General features: G+C 34.7%; 1 protein-coding gene across 7 annotated transcripts in view; it reads right to left on the bottom strand.

Moving 5' to 3' along the window:
- Nucleotides 1-10,186, bottom strand: part of LOC127867644 (ubiquitin carboxyl-terminal hydrolase 7-like) — a 63,048-nt gene extending 52,862 nt beyond the window's left edge. For 6 of the 7 annotated variants that reach the window (XR_008043590.1, XR_008043591.1, XR_008043594.1 and 3 more), the window contains exons 1-6: nucleotides 9,699-10,181; nucleotides 8,712-8,816; nucleotides 3,491-3,593; nucleotides 1,910-2,008; nucleotides 1,585-1,658; nucleotides 289-353 (exon numbers count right to left, since the gene is read on the bottom strand). Coding sequence is in view for 1 of the 7 variants with exons in the window: in XM_052408955.1 (XP_052264915.1) it covers nucleotides 289-353; nucleotides 1,585-1,658; nucleotides 1,910-2,008; nucleotides 3,491-3,593; nucleotides 8,712-8,816; nucleotides 9,699-9,750 (498 nt within the window). In the remaining 6 variants the exon portion in view is untranslated. Of the gene's footprint in view, nucleotides 1-288; nucleotides 354-1,584; nucleotides 1,659-1,909; nucleotides 2,009-3,490; nucleotides 3,594-8,711; nucleotides 8,817-9,698 lie in introns of all 7 variants that reach the window. The other variant, XR_008043592.1, reaches the window with a different exon arrangement.
- Nucleotides 10,187-15,190: the final 5,004 nt, after the last annotated feature.

Raw genomic sequence — 15,190 nt, 5'->3', positions numbered from 1 at the left:
TACAATAAGGCAGGGGTTGTAAGACATGATAAAAATCAATAAAGGTTATCAGAATTTTAATTTTTCAAATGATGGTGAAAAGAATAACAGGACTCAGACATGGGTATCATGTATTTTTATCTGTGTTGTTTTGTTGGGAGATGCATCATTCTGTAAATTTAATTATTACAACAGGCGTTGATTAACAATTGACAACTGGATGGTCATTGCTTAGTGTTAAAACTTGTAAAATAAACTGCATGTGTTACTTTTTATTGTGTAAATTTCAATTGTTCCTGTCAAACTTACGTTCCAAGGCAAGAAATGACTGTATCCCCAATCATTCTCTTTACTGTAGAACAAATGCTGGATTTCTAAAAATAAATGAGAAGCAGAGTTTCGTGTAAGAATTTAATCATTATAATACACAAGAAACAGATGATTATAATTAAATTAAAGACATGAAACTGGACACCATATAGGACAGACAATACACTGCAGGGCATTTTTTCCTGTATTTGTTAAGCGGCTTTGCAACCCCCATTTTGTGAAATAAATGAGTTGCGAACTGGTCAAAATTGTGAAAAAATGAGTCGCAAACTTTCTTAGATTGTGAAAATTTGAGTCGCGAATTTCCCAAATTTGTGAAAAACGGCAATTCTCACAGAAGGAAACAAGAAACCGTCGGAGTCTGGTGATGCTCCCCAAAGGTTTTTTTTGTCACAATATTGCACTATATATTCAGATAAAAGGAAACGTCTTGAGGGCACAGTAGTTGGGGTGACAAAAAAAATTTATAGAAAATTTCAAAGGGCCATAACTCTGTTAAAAATCATCCGACCAGAACCCGCTGATAATATGCACATCTCCTCTTGGTAGTGAAGCTTCCCATAAAGTTTCATTGAATTCCGGACATTAGTTGCTGAGAAATAGCCCGGACAAAAATTGTGCATGGACGGACACATGGACGGACAGACAGACAAAGTGGCGACTATATGCTCCTTTTTTGGGGGGAGCATAAAAAGTCCTGCACTATAAACAGCATTTAAAAGTGTAAAATTGCTAAACGCAAACCTCTTAAATGTGAGTGCACATAAAAAAAAAAGCACAACAATGTCAACACATTCCTCATTCTAAAATGGACACCGCCAGCTGAGATTACTGTTGTATTATCAGCAACTCCTTCTGCAATATGCTGTGCCATTGCGCATTTGCTGCTCGTTTGTTCACAGCAAGAAATTCATATTTAAACAATATCTGCATGCTTATTCCTAAACAAGAGATGTGTTTGTCAGAAACACAATGCCACCTACTGCCTCGCTTTGATTTATTTATTTTTGTTTTTGATTATATCCCTTAAAAAAAATTACTTCCCTTGTACAAATGATCTGTACCTGCCGAATGATAAATAGAAATTATCTCCTTTAAAGCTTGTTACTCCCCTTGGATTTGTTTTTTTTTACCTTTGCCAAATATCAAGTTGCTTTCTTCAATATTGCAGAAGTTATGGCCAATGTTAAAGTTTTCGGACGGACGGACGGGCAGACAGTTCAAATACTATATGCCACCCTACCGGGGGCATAAAAATGCAGCATGTAAACTCACTCCTAGTGAAGTCGTCACCCCCTGGTTTTTGGTTGATGATTCTTAGCTCAGCTGCAGCATTGCAAGACCAGGACCTGGAGATGATAGTAACACATGGAAGTAAAACACACAACACTTGATAGTGCCTCTGCATTTGCTGGTTTTCTAGGTGAAACATATTCAACACAACAAAATAAGCATAATTTTTTTATAACTATTCTTGATTCATGTTACTCAAGTTTTGCATTGATTTGCATTTTCATTCCCCCAAGTTTTGAATAGCAGTTTCAACCATGTACATGTTAACTGCTTATTTTCCTATATAAAGCACTCAATACAGACTTACGTGGAGTCCGACTCGGCATTGCACTGCAGGAAGAATCCCAGGCTCTTCTGTGAGTGCTTCTCAGCAGTGTTGTTGGTCCGTGGCATCGCCATGATCTTCCTAAAGTTGTGACAAAACAAGCACCCATAATGAAGTAGGCACATGTTCTTGGCCATACAAAAATTGTGGCTAGGCTAATTTTAACATCGGTAACTATAGTGCTAGTGAAAGATTAGCATTTAGAGAACAAGGTTTTAATCAAGCAGTTTGGAATAGCATATGTAACTTTAATAACTTAGTAACATTATTTCAAAAATTAGATACAAATAAAGTCCAGATCGTCAGATGTCTTTAGGCAAATATTTCAGTACCTCTCTAACACATACAAAACAAGTGTAAAAATAAGTTTTTTGACAAATGTGGCCAGTGAAACTGCAGATGAGCCTACACTGTGTGAACAAGGATGTTCACACATTTACTGATGTGAAAAACAGGCCTTGAAGAATTTTTCCAGAGCCACTCGCCCTGCAGGGCGAGTGGGCCTGACAATCCACTCGCCCGTCACTTTAATCTACTCGCCCTGCATAAAAAAAAAATATATCTATATTTATAGTTTTGATGACCTTTCTTTCTGTTCCCTGTCTAAACCACCTTGCAGATATTTCAAAATAGAACCCTTTTCCATGCTGAGTTTTAATATTTCAGGCGAACTTTTACTGAAAGACACGCTTGATTGACAAATGGTTAAAATAAGGTAAATTTTTGCTAAGGCTTCTGATCAAGAATTTTTCTGTTTATTAATAATTATTTTTTCTTTTTATTTTTAATTAAATATAAGGAGTATTATAAATAACCAGTTGTTTTATTTTTTTTTATTGATATTTACATTAAAATGAAATTTTATTCTTCACAGAATGACCAATATATTTAACTGTGTTTTTCACTTTTAATCGATTAGCTGACAGCACTGACACCTACGAAAAGAGCGCAGCCGATTTCGAGAATTATTTTGACTGTGCCCGTTACGTCATTTTTCAGTGTCAAAACATAAGTGCAGTTTCTTTGTGTACTAAACCTATTTTTTGTTCGTTTTTTAAAATTGTTCGCAATTTGTATTGATGTGGCAGGAGTTCTGGAACTGAATTTATATTTCTCAACTTGAAAAACAGCACTCGCCCAGTCGGTCGAGTATTTAACAAACTTTACCCTGACCATCAACTTCACTCGCATATGCGAGCGGTCGAAATGATTCTTCAAGGCCTGTGTAAAATCTGGTTGCCCCACCACCCTTAGGTATGATGTGACCTTTTCTTTAATATTTTTCTGATAACATAGTTCAGACATAAACTTGAGACTAACATTTGAATTTGTGGGTGAGCAGACGAAAAATAACATGCTTAAATTGTTTAATATAATAATCCATACTCTGAAAAGTCAATGCATATTCACAAATTGAATGACATCCTACCTAGTTGTTTGTTAAACTCAATTGCAGTAAGAAAATAAATACAATAAGTTATATATGAGCTTAACTGCATAAATTACTGTTTATGTCACGTTACTGTGTTTCAGCAAACTCAATAAGCAATCAAATGTCCATACCAGGGCAAATTGCGGACCATGCATTTGGGACTGAGCGTAGATTCTCGTAATTTGCTGATATTTTCAACTGTGAAACTAAACGTAGCTTCGGCTTTGCTGTCATCTGTAAAGCAGAAAACATTTTTAATTTACAATTTTTTAAATAACTGTTTACAAGTTTAACAAGAGGGCATTTTTACCACTTTTGTAGAAGTTCCCCATAGGATGTTCCATATAAAGTATTAAATCCCTGACATGAATCATCAGATAAAACGTGTATATGCGTAAAATTAGCATAGAAAAATATTAATCAGGGCTCGACATTAACGGTGTTCCGACTGTCCGGGGCAACCAAATTGCTAGTCCGGACAAGTAAATAAAGAATGTGTAAGTCCGACGGGACAAGTGGTCGTTATAATTAAATTACTTCGAAAAAATGCCTTTGAATCCGTTATTTCTGTGGAGTTACCACAAAACTTTTTCAATTATATTTTTTTTACATTTAAACAACAAAGCGCGAGATATTCTGATAGTTCCATGTGAAACTACACTGTACTGTTCACAAAGAAGCAACCCTTAACATTTTTCTTTGCCAAGATAACAAGAATATTCTCCCTTGTAAGAATATGCATTTTTCCACAGGTATTTTGAAGGTTTTAAGTCTTTATGACTTAAGCATTTTGTATTATTTCATTATTTTGCAAAGTACTGAGCAGAATAAGATATAATGGTCAGGACAAGTTGCTTTTTGTTCAGGACAAGTGAAATTTTGGCCTACTTGTCGGACAGGACAAGAACTTCAAAAGTTAATGTCCAGCCCTTTAAATATTAATCAATTTTAATTCACATGAGCAGAGCTCCAGATAAGGGTCATATTTTCGTAATTACGAATTATTTTCAAGTCCGTTACGTATTTATTTTAAAATCTTGTCTTACCATTACGAATTACAAAATCAAGTTACGAATATTATTTTTACATCGGTTTGTATCGATTTTTATTGAGTTCTTTTCCCGTATTAAAGATCTTTGCGGTGCTTATATAGAATGGTTATCGGGTTTGTTTAACAAAGCGCATTTTTTTCCAATAAAAGCGGCGTATACAGTCTATCTGTCAAAAAACAATGGAGGCGTCCAGAGAGCGTCCTAAAAAACTGCAAAGCGTCCAAAAACACGCTTTTAACATATTGTACGCAAAGTGAGCCGAAGTTAAATGTTTAGAAAGACATTATAGAAAAGATCTTATACGATGTTGTATGTTCAGTTGCAGACACAGTCGGAAAAGCTAAACAAAAACGCAACACGACGGGTCCAAACTTAAACACAAAAAACCATTGAACGAGTGGAAGGGACAAGTCCCATGGCTAATCGTTGAAAAGATTGAAGGGGAGACCCGTTTTAATTGTGAAATATGTAAAAATTCATCTAAGGCATGCAATCTAAGCACAGTTTGGGCATATGAAGGTATTTGAAAAATAAAATTGTATAATACTGAAAAGACACTGTTGAATTCGTATAAATAAAGTTGCTAGTATGTTTATTTTGATTTTTTTTGCATGAAAATAACCATATTATTTATTTTTAGAAAAAATAAGAATTATTTTCCAAAACTTAGTAGCAACGTTCAGAATAAAATTTCAGAGTTAAGAATTCTTTTTGAAAATCTGGTAGTAATTTAAGAATTTCACAAAACCTTATCTGGAGCTCTGCATGAGTGAACAAAAATGGTAAAATCTACCTTATGCATTACGAGCTATAAACAGACGTATTACATGAGACTTAATTCAAAGTAAATCTCTCATATTGCCATTCCTAAGACAGTTCCAAACAAACAATAACATTCCTTTTAAACAGGGGAAGCACATTAGACTTCAGGCCTTTTTCTGTCTATTTTGGGAAAAAGTACCTATCAAAATTGGGATTTTTTGAGTCGCGAAATCTTCAAAATTGGAAGAATTTATATCTACAAAAGCATTATTTATGCAGGGGGTTTTCCAGTTCTTGTGGATAAAAATCATATAATGAATTATGGTTAGATATTTTGTAGGTTGTTTAAAAAATAAAATTTAGATATAGAGTCTAATAATCATAACTCATAAGACACTTCTTTCTAAAAAAAAAAAACAATTTTTTTTTTTTTTTTTTTTTAATTGGGATATTTTTATGAGAATTGGGAAAAAATTGCATATTTGGCATTGGGAATGGGTCCGACTATCGGACCCGTGAGATAGGCAGAAAAAGGCCTGGACTTTATTCAAAGTAAATCTCTTATATTGCCAATCCTAAGACAGTTCCAAACAAATAATAACATTCAGTGTTTTTTTTACCATTTTGGGAATAGGGCCGGGTCCCTTTGGATTCAGAAAATTTGCGGTGTTTTGACTTAAATTGGGAAATTAGTGTTGTTTTGCTAAAAAATGCTTCAAAATTGAGAAAATAAGTGTTTTCAGTATTATATTTACTAAGGTTGAACTTATATGGTTGGGAGTTAAACAAAATATTGAGATCTAAAAAAAACTTTTAGGGGGGGAAACCTTTAATTGGGAAATTTTAGCTCTCATTTGCAAAAAATATACACTTTTTCCATTGGCAATGGGGCCAATTACCGGACCTGATTTTGAATTTTTTAAAAACACTGACATTCCTTTAAAACACAATAATATACAGTAAAATTGCAACACTATTGGCTAGATATTAAGCAGTTTAATATATTTTGCAAAAAAAATAAAATAATATAGACAAATACTTCTTTGTTACTCTGCACTGTTTTCTGCTTGCGAGCAATTACATCGAAATAGGAATCAAAACTTTTTATTTCACTCACATACTGTATTTGTGGGTAAAAAAACAGATCAATATGAAAATTTAGTTTCTGCATCATCAGTGTTCAGAGACATGTAACAATACTTTTTAATAAGACATTCATTATTTCACAGGGTTCCCTCTGGGCTTTACATCAATTATAAAAGAAATAACTAATAAATTTATGTACATGTACAAATGGTCAGATGTGGGATCAGGGCATAATTATTTGAAGAGAGCAACAGCGCTTCCACTAGCTTTCAAATGTTGGAAGTCAGGACTTCCAAGCCTTACATTTTGAGCGTTCATCCCTTAATACATACATATTTCATTTTGATCAGTTAACCTTTGACCCAGTATAATTAAGATTTCTATTTAAGTAACACAAAAATGACCAATATTGGCCAGTGTATTTAAGAATTTTATAAACATCAAAAGTCCCCCATTTTGGCAAGTGCCTTTTCAACATAAATGGTGGGATGAGAGAAATCATATTATACATGTATGAATCAATTGACGCGATAAGCATTGAGCGTTGTTCGTATTTAGTAATGACTTCAAATCAACGAGTGAATTCTAATTTTTATTGAATATAACAGAAATTTAACAGGAAGTGAAGGCGAGTATCTGAGAATAAAACAGTGTCTTTCTGTAAATCTTAACAATTAAAAACTCAAAATGGATTTTACATAATACATGTATATATATTGAAAATACTTGTTTCCATTATTATGCAAGGACCTTGAATCATTTGATACAATTTTGTTAAAATGAACAACGAAACTTTGAACCAAAATTAAAAGATGAGAACGTTACATGCACAACAAAGTTTTTATAAAACAAGAGCTGTCAGAGGACAGCGCGCTCGACTATTCGAGTGCTTGACAGTATAACGTAAGCCATCATGGAGAGGGGGGTATAATGTGGGTGTGTGGTCATTTAATAGATGATCTTTCAAAAATAATTGTAGTATGTCAGGTAAGTGTTGTTTTGTCAAAGTATGAATCAAATGTGATCATAAATAAAGAAGTTATGGCAATTTAAGCAAAATGTATTAATTTGACCTTGAGTCAAGGTCATTCAATGGTCAAGGTCAAATAAAACTTGTTAGGTACAGTAATATCATGTTAGTAAGAAAGTATTTGAAGTTTGAAAGCAATAGCCTTGATACTTTAGAAGTACATGTAAAGTGGATCGAAACACAAAATTTAACAAAATATTCAAAGTTACTAAGACAAAAAAGGACCATTAGTCCGTTTAAAAGCCAACCAGAGTTATGCAACTTGCCCTGTACAGTCCCCTAACGATAGTTAGCGAGTTTTCCAAGTATACAAAGCAATAGCTTTGATACTTTAGGAGTAAAATGGACCAAAACACAAAATTTACGGTAACCAAATGTTCAATTATCTAAGTATAAAAGGGGCCATAATTCTGTCAAAATGCTTGATACAGTTGTCTGCTCTTGTTTATAGATTGGGATCATGTTGGTAAAGAAGTATGCAAAATATGAAAGCAATATGTCAAAACACATAGAAAATATTTGAGGTGGTATGCAAACTTTAACATAGATTTATCAATCATATGCATATTCTATGTGAAAAAAGTGCCATAATTCTTACAAAATGCTTGATACAGTTGTCTGCTTTGTTTATAGATTGGCGCCATGTTGGTAAAGAAGTATGCAAAATATAAAAGCAATATGTGAAAGGATATAGGAAATATTTGAGGAGGTACGCAAACTTTAACATTGCAACACTTACGGGAACGCCGACGCTGGGGTAAGTAGGATAGCTCTACTTTATATATTTCATATATAATAGTCGAGATAAAAACCAATACATCCAAGCTTTCCATGCTGATAACATTACAATGTCATGTACAAGTGTATAATAATTTCATGCCCATTTATCAGGACCAAGGATTAACAGGAAATACATGAGCTTTGATCTGCTTTTTACATTGCATACTTGGCAGTTTTTCATGTAAAGAATCAATCATTCCTCAATTAGAAAGTTATTATTACATTAATATTTTATGTTAATTCTATTATATTCCATTAAATATTGCCACCTTAAAACAAGTTAAGGTCTAATTTCAGAGAAATAATCAAAGTGTGATGTGAGCTATTCTGACTCCAAGTGTAGCAGCGAGTGAGAACAAGTTAATGAGGACGATGGTATAACAACACATTCTGAACAGCATCTTTAAGAATTGAAATTCTGTTCGATGTTTATGAGTCATGCACATGTCATTATCATGTGCAACATTTCATTATAATGTAAACATTACAAGCTCTTGTGGCTTAAGTTCTGTACAGTTAATTACAGGGTATAAACCAATCAACATTAAAACTGATTCCCAAACAAAAATCATCTGCATGACGTGCAGATCATTTGACTTTTGTAGAAACTATTTAATGATTTATAGGCCCATCAATCCTTACCTTCCTCTGTTTCTTCATTGGCTTTCTTCCCCGCTTTATTCTCCGCATCATCATCCACCTCTCCATTCACTGCATTGGCCATTTTGTTATTTCTATCTAGGGAGTCTGAAAAAACAGCACTCAAAAGTTTTTAAAGTGACAATACATGCTGCTGCCATTAAATGTTTAATACTGTTTAGTGTTTTCAAAAACCTTACTCATGTGGCTGTCATTGTCCCACTTATCCACCTGTAGACAATTACAATGTCAATAATTTAAAATTAACACCCAATTGAGCACCTTTGCACAGTTTTCACCACTTAACCAATAGGCTCCGACACAATATCTTCTATTTAGAAGGAGTGCTGTAATGGTAAAATAGAAGGATGCTCAACACTCATTGTAGCAGTGTCATTATTGCAAGGTTTTAGACATCCGCTTATATCCACTTTGGCAAATGTACTATTTACCTACATGGAACTTAGATATAAACTTATTTACATGGTAAAGCATAGTGCTTGTGTTACTATGGTTGACAACGTGCCTTTGAGCCTGCAAGATCCTATTTCCTTTGTTAATCAGGGTTTCACTTTATCCCCACATCAAAAACACTTTCCTTTCAATTTTTTTTAACTTAAAAAGGTTTTACGAAATATATGTTAGCAATCGCAAAACTTTGTTATGAATAACTTCAATAAGTGCATTGAAATTAAATTTGTATGTGTGGGTAAAAAGAAACTTTCATAAAATAACCGTCATAAAAAACTTTCATAAGTCTTAGAAATTGCATCTTGTGGTTGATGGTTTGTTCCCAAGACAGCATACAGTATAGCTAAATACCAAACGGAGGCCTGATTGGCAAAAATGACAGCGGTGCAATATTTTGATATCCCCCACTGGATGCTTTTTCACCATATTTTTTTAAAATGGAACAACAGAATTTTGTCCACATTTTAAATACAAACTTAAAAGAAGCTCTATCCACATGCTTAAAGGGAAAAGTTATACCGTCTCTAGATATTTCCATATCCTCCTCTTGCTTTCCATTTACATGATTCATGCTGTTTTGAACACTTTTAACAGTGACCGTACGCTGGCGATCTCGCTCTGGCGTTGCTTGACCCTTTTCGGATACGGTCACTTTCACGTGTTTACTAGCAATTCGCCCAATGTCTGCTGGCTTAACCCCTGTACAGGGGTATTGCTGACATAGAAAATGGAACAAAAACAATGAAAATAAACAAGATGGCGGCAAAATCGTAAAGCACTGTGGGATTTGGCAATCCGTTTAACTGAAATCTGTTAGCATGTTCATGTCAACTGTAACAGCATGCAAGAGAAAATCGATAAACTTTATAACAATGCCCGACAAGCTTTTTTATCCGTGCACGAATCTCCAGAAATATCTTTATGTTCTTCTCGCAAAACACTCCACCGGTTAATTATGCAGAACGTTGCCAAAGCGCTTTACGCTCGATCCTGTATTCGAAAACAAGCGTCTAGCGATCGACGAAAAAGAATACACCCCACTACATCTCTTGGGGTTAACAATTGTACTTCAATGCCTTATTATTACAAAACAATAATGAAATAGAATTTCTTTGCAACCGAAAAAAAAGCAGGGACGAAGAAGAAACAAGGGAGAACCCTTTTGAACGCTGTTGTACATCAGACAAGAAAACACCCAGAAAATGAGAACGATATAAGCGAACGAAGTCGTCTGTTATACCACAGTTCAATATGATGAACCCGCGTGTCCTGTGTTATCCCAAAATCACAAATACAAAAGCAAGTTACCGTGCATAATAAGACAATGACCTAATGCGCTGTATTTAGAAATCACAATCTTGATTTGTAACCTTGGTCCGAAAACAAGATATCTGGTAGTTATGAGGGGTATCTTATATATTTTCATTCATTTCTCGCCCGCGAGTGTAAATGTCATATTTTAGGCCCGGACTATGTCGTTGATCTCGTTGCAGATTGATAGACGACCGCGTATCTATTTGTGGTACCGGTATATATTTTTAAATGTACAAGAGATGTGAACAGTTAAATTCGGTACCTTATAAGGAACTCTATGAAACCATTAATGTTTTGTGTTAAGCTATGAAATATACCAAATAAGCATAGTGAAAAATACAATACAATAACATCAACGGGTCACATTGCGTAGGTATCGCATATTGTTAAAACAACAATGGTTGTTACACGCACTTATCTCCAAGACGACTCGGGTTAAATTCCCACTCCCGTTGAATGTGAGCTTGGTTGACGGTCACCATACCGGGCCTTCAGGTACCACTTGGTACTCCCCAGCACATCGACATTACATGTTACTGTCAGTTTCACTGGTATATAAAGTGTCACTTTGTTGGTAGTAAGTCAGTACCACGCACACAGGCAAGGATGTAGTTACACGATTTCTTGCTGTATTAGGCGAGGCCCCGCTTAGGGGTTCTCTTCTATCTTGTTGATTCATTATTATCCCCCGCCATCGGCGGAGGGATATGGTTTTTGGCGTTGTCCGTCCGTCCGTCTTTCCGTCCGTCCGGAGCCATATCTTGGAAGTGCTTTGACGGATTTCATTGAAACTGGGTATGAGTATATATATTGATACAAGGATGATGCACGCCAAATGGCATTGCACACCAACTGTTAATAACGGAGTTATGGCCCTTTGTATATTGAAAAATGCTTTTGTGAGTGTCAAATATAACACTTTTGTGTCCAGAAGCATATTGGCGGGGGATATCAATTCAACGAATTTGCTTGTTGGATTTGGATTTGGATTTGGACTTTGGAAAGTGTTTGAGTTAAAACGTTTGGAGCAAAATAAAATAGAAACTTTGTCTATGTGTTAGCGTCATTGTTCGATTGAATAACGCGACACATACTTTAATGGAGCCGTGTACCATGGATACGACCGAATTACTATCACAAGTGCGATCACGTTCCGAATTGATGAAACAATATATGCAGAAAAGATTGAAACGAAGATGCCACTAATGAAGATTAACGGCCAAGGGAAACTTTAATGAAATAAAGGTCAGTTTATTTTGACGGCAATTATGGCAATAATAAAATTTCACGTAGGGGATTTCAAAATTAAGTTTATTTTGACGGCAATTATGGCAATAATACAATTTCACGTAGGGGATTTCAAAATTAGAAGTAGAAAGTAAACAAAAACGTCATGATAACAAACTTTTAAAGATTTGTTAAAAAAATTTCAAGTTGATATGTATTTTTAGAATGTAAAATCACGTTCATAACGGGACGCTTGGTTATGCCCTAAAGCGCTCATTAGACGTTTACATTATGCAATGAGGTCATGCGTTCGTAAAATATTAAGTGCGGGTGTCATATGTATTATAATATGACATATATTGCTATAACTCACTAAATGTTTGATATTGATCTTATATATAGTCGTTCTATTTCGTTTCCTTATAAGAAAGGCTACATTAGGACAAGGGATATTTGAATTTGAATCTGTGTTCTCTAATTAAATAAGAATAATAAAGCACAAGACGTTTTATTGAATAGGCAAATGCATATATTTTGAGGACGATATCACAATCAATTTGCGTTATTGGAATAGCGTGTCTCTAGCACATTATTTTTAATTGGGTATATCTTGTAATAGGTGTGATAAGTAATCTGAGTGCTAATGCAGCAAATTTCATTTACTATAAATATGTAAATACAAGGCTCGTTTATCATTTCATTTAATTAACCCTATAAGATTTGCCGATGCGATACAAGTTAAGGAGAAGAACAGCACTCCTGACATCGTTGGTGTGGATTGCCTGAGCAGCATGCGTTCATATCGCATTTGAGATCGTGATAAAGATCTTAACGCCCCGACACAGAAGTAGAACATGTCATCGACATACCGATATCTTCGACGACGATGTGTCCGTCGGGGATGAGATGACAAAAACACGACTTCAACTTGGATTCAACACTGACGTCATTGATCTAAATTGTGAACCATCATCAGTACCATACAACGAGCGGACTGTTTAATTGATATTTCATGTGTCGTCGAAAGCAATTTTAGTGATATCTTGATACGAATGGACTTATTGATGAACAATCGCGCGTACTTTTAAGTTATACATTGTATTCGGTGAAAGTTTTGTTATCTACGTACTTATATATATGTGTGTCACTTCAATTACGTGTACATAAACAATTGTTATGATGATACAATCGTAAGCGCATACGTATTGCAGAACTATATCTTATAGAATACTACATGTGCGGAATATCCTAAATCGTGTGAAAGCGAAGATCAACATTACCTCCGCCCAAAAATCGTCGTCTTCAACCGGAACCGCCGTCTCCAATCGACTGGATGTTACCATCTACAAACAGACTTCACATACTCTCCAACAGGACGTCTCATCGCTTAATGGTCATATTCCACTACGAAAACAAGCCCAAGATTCGCTACGATTTATCACATTTATTTAATCGGGAAGACTCGTGACAGTCTACGATTCAGATACGACACTGGTACGATTGAGTTACGACGAATCGGTTCGGGTTCGGTTGAAGTCTTTCGAATGGGGTCGCGACATCACTACGATGTGTAAGAATCTACTGCGACTGTACTACGAACGATGCAGATCGGTCACGACTAAGATAGGACCTCACCGAACGCACCCATGAATTAGGCGCCAATATCTATTGACCTTTTGACACCTTCACAAAATAATCACTTTAATTTGCGATCTTGCGAAAAGGGGGATTTAAAGCTGGTGCGAATACCCAAAACAAACTATTACAAACGATCGTTTGAATTTTCTAGCACAAAAATTTGGCATTCGTTACCCCAATCTATACGTCAAACAAACAATTTAATGACATTTAAGAAAAAAATAAAAGCTTATCTTTCTACCACACTTAATGAAATAAACTGAACATGCTTCATGCATTTTTAGTAAATAACCTTAGTTTAATGCTGTTCTTGCATAAATGGTAATTGTAGTTTTATGTCTGTCATGTGCTTTTAATTATGATATATATCATTGTAAGTGTGCATGCATATGTGATTATTAAAGTTTTGTTCTGATTGCTCAAGACGAAATATGATGTATTTGTTGTAAATTGTATTATGTTAGAAGACCTTGTTGAAAATAAGAAATGTATTAAAGAAATTGCATATTATGTACTTTCATCTTATGTATTTCTTAACAAGTCTTTCTTCTTTAAATAAAGATTTTATTATTATTATTATTATTATTATTATTATTATTATTATTATTATTATTATTATTATTATCTTAATCGCGAGAATCTTAGCGGGATCGCAACTCTATCGGGGTGAACTCGTCAGAGTCTTGATCTAAATCGCGAGAATCTTAGCGGGCTCGCAACTCACTCGGGGTGAACTCGTGAGAGTCTTGAAGAAGTCGTAGCTGATTCGTAGACATATCACGTGATCACCGATTACGTCACGAATTACCTACGATTCCATTACGACGCCTAAGAACGCACTACGACGCTGTTACGAGTCAACTGCGATTAAATTCAGATTTGGAGGTCCTGGTCAAATTTTAAACAATGGCCACGACTTTTCTGGAGCTCACGAGTTGCAGGAATCACTGACGACCGGCCCACGACTAGCTACGAATGAGTTAGGACCTTCGCCGATTGTCCCCGACCTCAAAATATTGAAAATCGGGACAAATCGTGGGGAATCGGGTCGTAGGGGAATACCCCTATAGCCCTGAAGCAACATCGCCTCCAGCAGGAAGTCACAAATAGACACTATTCATCATGGATATTTTCCAAACCAGTGACACATTCCACTTCATTGTGATTGACATTGACAATTTATAACACTTCCATCATTTTATTATTTAAAAAAGAACATTCGTCAATATCTATATGATACTTGCAGATTTTCATCATGTATGTGTTTTTGTCAATGATATTATAATGTTTTTCATAGTTCAGTCGTTCAATTTTAAAGATTTTTTTATATCATATATACAAAAAAAAATCAAATTAAGGAGGAAGGCTGTGTAACGTTATGAACTATAGTAAATAACTTGTAATATTTAAATTGGAAATTAGTAATAAATCTTTCATTAAAAATTTATTTATAATATAATACTTGAATTTTGGAAATTATTAATATGTGTCTAATTATAAAGAAAATGAATTGATAAAGTAATAAAAATAAAATGTGCTTATAATATTTTGCAAAAACAGGCAAACCTTTACATTCTTTGTGAAATTGTAATAGATCAATCACTTGAACTAAACAGTTCAAATATGTGATAGCGGCAAAAATAATTGCAGTAGTAAGTTACAATCAAGTCCGACAATCTGTATGTCCGTCGAACTGACCAAAGTTGATCATTATAAGTGCAATTTGGATGCCTCAAGCGTTATAATCTGAGTCAGCCATCTAAAACACAGGTCGAATGTAAATAATGTCGTCTACACGTTTCCTGCATCATTGAATAAGTATACATAGCGAT

This window comes from Dreissena polymorpha, chromosome 2 (assembly GCF_020536995.1).
Source record: "Dreissena polymorpha isolate Duluth1 chromosome 2, UMN_Dpol_1.0, whole genome shotgun sequence".
NCBI lineage: Eukaryota > Metazoa > Mollusca > Bivalvia > Myida > Dreissenidae > Dreissena > Dreissena polymorpha.
Note: the sequence above shows the minus strand (reverse complement) of the source record. Positions and strands in the feature narration are given on the sequence as shown.